The sequence below is a fragment of the Populus euphratica genome, unplaced genomic scaffold (genome assembly GCF_000495115.2).
Source record: "Populus euphratica unplaced genomic scaffold, PopEup_1.0 scaffold413.1, whole genome shotgun sequence".
Lineage (NCBI taxonomy): Eukaryota > Viridiplantae > Streptophyta > Magnoliopsida > Malpighiales > Salicaceae > Populus > Populus euphratica.
The window spans coordinates 258407-267473 of NW_011500055.1; the positions used below are offsets into that span (position 1 = coordinate 258407).

General features: G+C 34.4%; 1 protein-coding gene across 5 annotated transcripts; it reads left to right on the plus strand.

The window, feature by feature from the left end:
- The first annotated feature begins 3904 nt into the window (after nt 1-3904).
- LOC105107826 (DCD (Development and Cell Death) domain protein) lies at nt 3905-9067 on the plus strand. Of its 5 annotated transcripts, XM_011001886.1 has the most exons (6): nt 3905-4088; nt 4196-4235; nt 4796-4837; nt 4979-5278; nt 5371-5487; nt 5578-9067. In XM_011001886.1, exons 4-6 carry the CDS (start codon nt 4997-4999, stop codon nt 8611-8613), a joined length of 3435 nt encoding a protein of 1144 aa, XP_011000188.1. In that variant the 5' UTR covers nt 3905-4088; nt 4196-4235; nt 4796-4837; nt 4979-4996; the 3' UTR covers nt 8614-9067. The 5 variants fall into 5 exon arrangements, with proteins under 5 accessions (XP_011000188.1, XP_011000185.1, XP_011000187.1 ...); XM_011001883.1 differs by having other exon boundaries at nt 4796-5278; XM_011001885.1 differs by lacking the exon at nt 4196-4235.

The following is a 9067-nucleotide window of genomic DNA, read 5'->3' on the forward strand; positions in this document are numbered from 1 at the left end:
CCTCTACCTGGGCTTTTCTCTGACTTCTCTTATCGGACCAGGGCTTATGAACTGGTGTGAGCATGGGCCTGTTTATATTGGGCTTTGAATTAATTAGAAGAACCTGTTAGGGGATCAGGTAATCCTAGTGCAAGTTTAACAAAGATTTTGCTCTTAATACCCAGAAATATAAGATTTCATCGATGATGTATTTTTTATATATATAAAAAAGTGACATTAATCTATAATTGTAGGAGATTTTGTTGAAGTCGAAATTTTTTGCTATAAAAACCCTAACATTAATCCATAATTATTGAAGAATTAGTCGAAGTTGGAGTTTTTGTAAAATCATGATGTTAATCCTTTTTTGCCTTTTTTGATAACAGTGAAGGAATTTTATTAAAGAAAATGTTAGTTCCATAAAAGAAAAGGCAAACTAGTACGTCGAAATTGGAGGCAATTGTAGAAGATTTTGTCTAAATTGAATTTGAAAACGATTGTTGAACCCGTATAGATGGCAAAACGTCAACTTTGGACATTCTTTCACGAAATTGGATTTTGGTACTCGGTTTTTCTTCCCTTTCTCTGTCGTTCTTCTCTCTTTTTCCTGGGTTTTTTTACTGGAATTAAGGGGCGGTTGCCATGGATTTTTCTGGTATGGAAAATGGTTGTTTGGATGGTATTTTAATGGCTGAGATTGGTCTGGTTTGGAGGGTGAAAAATGAAGGAGTGAGGCGCTGCAGTGGATGGCGATTTGGTGCTGTTTCGGGGCAGCTTTGGGGCCGTTTTGTGATGGTTTGAGTGGCTGTTTCAGGGCTTTGTTAGGGAGAGCTGAGCAGTTGGAAAAAAAAGAGAGAGGTATGGAGCTATTTTCGGGTTGAATGAAGGGCTGCTACTGCTAACTGGAGAGGCAGCAAGATGGTGGTGGTAAGGAAGGAAGCAGGGCTGATTTGGAGACAGATGAACACCGAAGTTGGTGGTGGAGAATTTGTGGTATTTTTTGGGCTTGTGGTCGTGGGTTTTGGAAGAGAGAGAGAAGACAGTTTGTTGTTTTTTTAGTATTGTGTAGCATTGCGAAAACGTTATTCTTTTAAAATATTTTTTTATTTAAAAATAAATTAAAATTATTATAAATGTAATTCTACTTACATCTAATATTTTAATCATTAAAAATCTTAACTAATTTAAAATTATAAATAAAATGATTAGTCATGTATATAAATAATATATAACCCCTAATATATCTTACTTAAGATAAATTATATTATTTATTTGTTTCATATAAACTAAAATATTGTTATATCTTTTAACTATTAGTTTATCTAATGATTAAAATCAGTTTAACCCAATATAATAGATTATAGTTTTAAGAATCAAGTATAATCATTTTAAAATTACATCATAAAAATCAAAGAAATTTTTTTTATTTAATATCAAAAATATATTTTACATGTAAATTTATAATTTTATATATTAAAAGAAACAATATAGTTTTTTGGTATTTTGGAAATGTATGCTTTAATAAACTAATTATTAAATTTAAAAATACATGAAAATATATCAACAAAACTATTTAAAAAAAGATTGGTATTTAAAGATACTAAATCATGCCATGTAATTTTTTATTATTTATGCAATATAATTTTTTTTATTTTTGAGAGACTTATCCATGATAAAATAAAATAAAACAAATTAATAATTCTTGTCTATATTTATAAAAGAAACTTATCATCATCCTCACTCAAACTTATATCATTATAAATCATCATCAAATAATCTCAAAACCATACTCTCAATGAATATTTTGTTTCAAAGACTAACAATTTATCAAAAAAGATTTAGAGGTTCGGAATCAACTAAGATAACCTAACAATTCATGAAACCGTGTAACATTGTTGCTTTAACATATAGAATTATATGTTGTAACTATTAGAGGAGGAGCCCTTGGTGGATCCGAAACTCCTTTATCTCCTTTTCAATTTGTTATTGATGGTGCAATAAGCTGACACTTATAGAGGGAGCTCTACTCCAAGTTTTAATATTCTTTTTGTTTTTCGATCTATATTTGTTTTTTTCTTTTACTTATTATTGTGATTGCTTATTAGAAAAAATCTTATCGATTTTAAAACTAATATATTTCATTGGTGATTCCCCACTTGCAAAGCAGAAAATAAATGATTTTAAAAAGAGCTCTACTTTATTAAAGTTTAAGTTTTCTTCTTATTTTTCAATCTATGTATGTCTTTTTATTTGACTTTTATATATTATTATAACTATTTCTAGAGAAAATATTTATCAAGTTTCAAACTAATACGTTCCCTCTTCATTCCACACTTAAAGATTCGAATAAAGATACTAGTATAGGGAACTTTGCTCTATTAAAATTTCAGTTTTTTTTTTAAATCCAGATCTATCCGTTGCAATTGTTGTAACTACTTCTAGAAAAAAAATTCTATCAAATCTGAAACTAATATGTTTCCTTTTTAATTTATCATTTATAAAGTAGAAAATTGATTCTTGTAAAAGGAGTTTTGCTTTGTTGAAGTTTCAAGTTTGAAAGATCTTGCTATTGTCCAACTTTGATAAATACTATTAACTTGAATGATGATTGTTGTTGGCTAGATTTATCCTAACAAGTGCTGGAGTTTTGGTTTTTGGTGTAATATAATTTAGGGTTTTGACTTAGAGTAAATTAGATATGAAAAGTACAGGAACGTATGAAGTTTGTCTTGTTGAATAGAGAAACAAGAAAGAATTAAAGGTATGAAAGTGCTATAGAGGTATTTTTTTCTATTTTTTTTAGTGGGAAGAAGACAGTAAATAATAAAATTATAATCTCTTTCAAATTAATCTATGTACATTTGAAACTTTGTAAATGAACCTTAATCAACTCTAATCTTTTGGGTTCCTTACAACTCCACCTCTAGCCTTCTTCAATTAGATTCTTAAATTTTAACCTTTTTCGCAAAATGATTCTTAGTTTAAAATCTTTGCAATATGGTCCTCGATTGAACATTATACTTCAAGCTTCATTCAATTAAGCTCCTGATTGTACCAATTTAGTTTTTTATAGTTTCAATTGTGTTTTTAATCTTTTATTTTTTTTTTCAAATTGATCTAAATTACACCTCCAAACTTGATATTTTTAATTAAGTCCTTAATTGAATCCACAAAAACTCATTTAAAATTTAATCATATCCTTAAATTTAATTAATTATTTTAATTTTTGCTCGATTAACTTTCAAACTTTATTTTTTCTTCAGTTAAGTCTTTAAATAAACCAAGTAAACTTATTTGAAATTTAATTGAGTTTTTAAACTTAGTTAATTCTTTCAATTTTGATCATGTGTAGATCTCAATCTCAATTTTCTTTCTTTATTCATCTTATTTTGTTGAAATCTCTCAATCTAGCTATCTTTCTAGTGTTTCAGTATTTTGCACCTCGAAAGTTTATCTTTTCGTGTCCCGAAAATATTTTTGAATTTTAAATTTTTATTTTTTTGGATTTTTGAATAAAAAAATATGCAAATAATTTTCAGAGATCCAAAATTGGATTATGACATAATAATATTTTTATTTTTAAAATTTATTTTTGATATTAGTATCTTAAAATAATTTAAAAATAAAAATATATAAATAAAAAAAATTATTTTTTTGAAAAAATATAACTAAACCGCAGGAGCAACACAATTTTGTTTTGTTCTCTGGGCGACAAAGAATGTGGAGGGCATTTTTTTCAATTTTACTTTTTCCTTGCCTGCCACCTCTGCCAACGTAATATTAACCAAATCAATATCCTTTTAAAATAATCTTAAAATAACATCGTTTTAAAGTAACTTTGATTTGAATATCGAGACCTCAACAAACGAGTGAAAATCACGCGCCGAAAAGGCAAGTAGACAAATCGCCCGTCAAATCCACACGTTCCAAAATAAAAAACCGCCACCTTCCTTCATACAAAACGAGAGGAGAGGCGGTGGTCGCCTCTTAAAGCAGATTACTACTACTCCTTCAATCTCTCTCTATGATGGATAGTGTCACTGACTGACACGATCCTCAACCATCCCCAATCCAAACGGCCTCCCCTATCCTCTCTGCAACTCCTTTTGGTATAATAATTATTTTTCTTCTCTTTGTTTCTCTCGTGCTTTTATGATAACGATTACGCCAATCCATTTGGAATTTAGATTTTTTTTTTTCGTTTTCGTTTTTGAAGCCAAAAACTTAACAAAGCAACGAAAAATCCTTTTCGTCAGGTTTTCTCGATTTTCTCTCTCTCATTGTAATATCATCGATTGTAGTTTTTATTAATTTTTTATTTTTATTTTTTGATGTTAACAAAATTGCTGCTTTTTTTATTTTTTAATTAATTTTTAAAGAATGTCGTAGCTTTCTTTCTCTGTTGTTTGGCTAGCGGCGTGGGTCTTAATTTTCTGATTTGATACTTGATTGTTTTGCTTGTTATCTGTCGTTTGGTGTTTTTGTTACTGTTTGGTTGTTTCTATTATTTCTTTTAATTACATTGAAAGTTACTCTATTTTCATTATGAATGAAAGGGAATTTAAGCTTGTTTTGGCGTTAATTTTCTTCTCAATGCTGTGCTTATAATTTGCTGAAATTCTTGTACATTTATCAAGGATCACGTAAGGCATTAAGATTTCTCTCTCTTTTGTGTGCTTATAATTTGCTGCAGTTCTTGTGCATTTATCAAGGGATAAAGCATCAATCTTGCTGATATATTTGAGTTGCTTGTTATGTATGTTTCCAATGTTGCGCGTGCAGAACTTTTCATTCATTTTTTTTCTGTCCATCTCAGTTTCTCTGGGTGCTGTCTCCTTGTTCTCGTTACTTTTAACTGGTATGGTTGGAGCTCTATCCTTATTCATACGAGGACACTAACTCTTTTGAAATAGCATAAATTTGTTTTTCCACTTCCATTGCTGCTCTTTGTGCCTCCTGATATAGTAGCTATATTGTGGTATTATCGCTGAATTGACAGATAACATCAAGGGCTCCAATGGAGTTTTATGAGCCTAATAATGTTCCTGGAAAATTTCCCGAGTTTGGTGCAATCTTTATGTCAAACAGGGCTACAAGGAAAGAATGTTTTAGAAGGAAATTATTAGGCCTTCCGTCAGGACAGGCTGACTTTGTGAAACAGGTAAAAGCTGGAATGGTTTTGTTTCTGTTTGAATTTGAGAGGAGAGAACTTCATGGTGTATTTCAAGCTTGCTCTGATGGCGCAATGAACATTGTACCCCACGCTTACAGTTCATCTGGAAAACAATTCCCTGCGCAGGTATTCTGCCTCTTTATTGCTCATTTTATTTGTCTTTTTGTTGGAGGAAAAAATGTATATTATGATTTTTTATATTGATGTGTTGTTCCTAGGTAAAATTCATCCAAATGTGGCAGTGTGACCCACTCTCTGAAAATGAATTTCGTGATGCAATCAGAGAAAATTATTTTTCACCATACAAGTTCAACTTCGGGTTGTCTGAAAGACAGGTCTTTCTTCGCTAACGATGTCTAATCTGAACAGATTGAAAATTTCTAATTGGTGTTATAACTAGTGACTGTTCTTCACAAATTGTGCAGGTTCAAAATCTTCTTTTATTGTTCAGTAAACGAAAGATAAAAGATAGGCCACTTGAGAGGCAATTTACCCGAAGCAAGGTTGTAAGATCAGTTGGGTACTCTGCAAAAGAAGCTAGAAGTGCCACTGGTGATGGCAGCTTTGTAATGATTGATAGCAAGAAAGATGAGCGAGATGCAGATGCTCCTTTTGGCTCCACCATCTCCACTGAGTACTTTGGGGACTCTATCAGCAAGCACAGAAGAGAGTATGATAGGTACACAAGTCCTCCTTTCAGAAATGGACATAAAACTAACAGAGTGCTTATCTCAAAGGAGCAGTTTGTGGCCTCTTTGAGTGAAGTTGGAGGCTTGGCTGGGGGTGCCCGGGTTTTGACAAGCAATATGGTAGGGAATGACCATGATGTAAATATTGAGTCTAGGACGGATGTTTTAACTAATCATCGTGGGCATTCTTTTCCTACAAGCATAAGAAGTTCTGATTATGTCAACTTTGCGACAAGTTATGGGCTAGGACAGGAACTGATGGAGGACAACGGTTTTCAGCAGCCCTCAACTGAGCATACCAGTATTTTTCAGTCTAATCCGGGCTTGGCTGAGGATGCCCGGGCTGTGACAAGCAGTATGATAGGGAATGAGTCTAGGATGGATGCTTTAACTAATCATCATGGGCATTCTTTTCCTACAAGTAGAAGTTCTGATTATGTCAACTTTGCGAGAAGTTATGGGCTAGGACAGGAGATGATGGAGGACAATGGTTCTCAGCAACCCTTAACTGAGCATACTGGTATGTTTCAGTCTAATCCACCTCAATGTTTTAGCAAGACCATCGCAGAAGAAAATTTGGTGGAGCTGCAAAACTCTCAATATTATAGATGGCCCGTCTTGGAAGCAATTAAGGATCAATTTCGACAGTCTCCTACAGCACGTCACTTGATGGAGCCACATAATTCTGAGCTTTCTTTTTCAGCATTGGATGGTGATAGATTGCCTAGGTCAAATGCTTTATATTCAACATCTTATGGAGATGGAGTTGGTGCATGCAATATTCCTTATGACCCAGATGTCCCCAGGATTGGCAATAGGTGCTCATCATCCCGTGGCCTTTCTAATTCAGTACCTGAATTCCCAGCATCTCACAGCAGTGTCTTTCCTTCATTTGATCAATCATTTCCTCCTGATGTGGAGCCTGAAGGTACAAGCAGTCACTTAAACATTAATGCCTCTTTGTCTGACTACATTCCGTTGTCCAATGCCAACCAACTTGAGCACCTGAACAGGTCTGGCATGCTTTTCCCAGGTGTTGATTATCCTGGTCATGTGGCTAGGAACTCATCTATGAATGAAAATCCTGGGCACAATAGGAGCCCATCATCATTTGAGCTCTGTAATTCAGTTCCTCAATGCCCCCCTCACAACATCTTCCCTTCATTTGCAAATGAATCATTTCCATCATATATAGAGCCTAAAAGTACAAGCAAATGCCAAAACCTTAATTCTTTGTTATCCAGTGACAATCCATTTTCATATCCTGGCCATCATGACCATGCAAACAGAACCAGCATGCTTTTCCCTGGTGCTGCTTATCCTGAAAATGTGCAAAGAAACTCCTCTGGGATTGAAAGGACAAGGGAGGACACTTCCTCTTATTCCTGTAGCCTTAACAGGTCTTCCTCCTTTGTGTCTGATGTTAGGTATCCTGTCTCTTCACAAGAGGAATGTGATCATCAAATGTCACAGCATGAAAACAATGAAGCATTTGTTGCTTGTGTTCCTAGATTGAAACGCCATGAAAATGGTTCGATAAATCTAGATACACAAGAAAACTCTCAGAGAATATACTCTGATCATCGGGAGAGAAAAAGTGTCTTTTCCCGCTTAGCTTTGCCTTCAAAAGTATGCAAACAAGATGAACATGATATTGATTCATCAATTGATGAAGTCATGACCATATTGCACCAGAGTCACGATGAATGGGTGAAGGAAAAAAAAATTAAGCAGCAGGTGAAAAGGCATGATGAGGTTACAAATCTCAAGAATAAGGAACAGATGACCGTGAATTCCCAGTTATTAACAGATCACTTGCCAAAGGTCTCAAAGGAGATTATCATGGATGATATTTCAGCCGGCAAGGGGGATGGTCTCCAAATACCTGGGGTGATACCTTTTGTAGATTTCCAGCGTCGTAGAAAAGTGCAGAAGATTGAAAGCGATGCCATTACTGGGAGTACAGAAAACACTGGCTTATCAGGTCAGCAGCATAAAAGAAGAAAGTTGATCAGACCAAAATTCAGTGTTAATGGATCATCTGGCAATGTTATTGTCGGAAGTCAGGATAATGCAAGTAGGATGACTCAAAATGTTGAGTTACCAGATATGACATTTCATGTTGGCATTGAAGACAAGAATATAGGTTTTCAAGGCCGTTCAGATCGTGAAGGAAACGAGAAGGTGGCAAATTGTGTGGTGACCCCCAGCAATGCTAATGGAGACAGCAAAGAAGCATTACAGCATGTTGGTCTGGTTTCTGGTGAATACAAGAGTAATACAGAAAATAGCTTGACTTTGATGAATTCTGAGATTGATGGGATTGTCAAGTGTGGACTTGATCATGATGGAGGTAATGGAAATTTATCTGATAATGATAAAGCTGAGAATAGATCTTGTCACGATGGAGGTAATGAAAAGTTACCAAAAAATGCTGAAGTTGAGAACAGATCTTGCCCAACAACTGGTGAGAGGGCCATAGATATTACGGTGAGCAGCGGAATGGATTATAACTGTGGATCGGAAAAGGCATTCAAAGAAGGTGGAAATGTTGAAGAAAGTAAACAGAAGCTATTTTTGCAATGTGTTGGGGAACAGTGCAAAGCATCTATTGAAACTGTCAGTTACTCCAATATGAAAGAGTCTCCAGAATTATGCGAAGAATATGACAAACATGGAGAGGTGATAGCAGCAGCCGCAGGCAAAGACTGTATAGTGGTTGTTGAGCGAGAAGATAGTGGAGATGGAAATCGTGAAAGTCTCAGCCATTAACCTTGGGGCAATCACAGATCTCAAGCAAGAAGAGCTTAACATTGCCTTAATTGCTTTTTGTTTTTGGTTAGTGAGGTGAAGCTAACGACAAGAACATCCAATGCAGTGAACCATCTGAAATGCATGACGAGGGTTTAGTCTCCATTACGTGCTGTGAGTAAAATTTCCTGAAATCAGAAGGCAGTAATACCAAGCAAGACTTCGTATAACCATATATTCTGGCATGGTGCTTTTGACCAACATTTTGCTTCCCTTCGCGTTTGCTTTCCAGGTTGAATTGGATCGGTTTCCCAAGTGAATATCACCATCTTTTGTTTTGAACTTGTTTAGGTGGATAGAACATTCAGCTTTTAGCTCTCTTTTGGTCGAACGAATTTGTTTCTTGAATATGATTTAGAGCTGTTGTCAATTAAATGTAATGTGGCCTTCCTTTGCTTTTGCCTTTGTTACAATA

Coding starts and splice junctions, on each gene's coding strand:
- LOC105107826 (XM_011001883.1), top strand. CDS start 4,997: ATGGAGTTTTATGAGCCTAATAATGTTCCTGGAAAATTTCCCGAGTTT. Junction 5,279..5,370: donor GAAAACAATTCCCTGCGCAG/GTATTCTGCCTC, acceptor TGTTGTTCCTAG/GTAAAATTCATCCAAATGTG. Junction 5,488..5,577: donor TCGGGTTGTCTGAAAGACAG/GTCTTTCTTCGC, acceptor CAAATTGTGCAG/GTTCAAAATCTTCTTTTATT.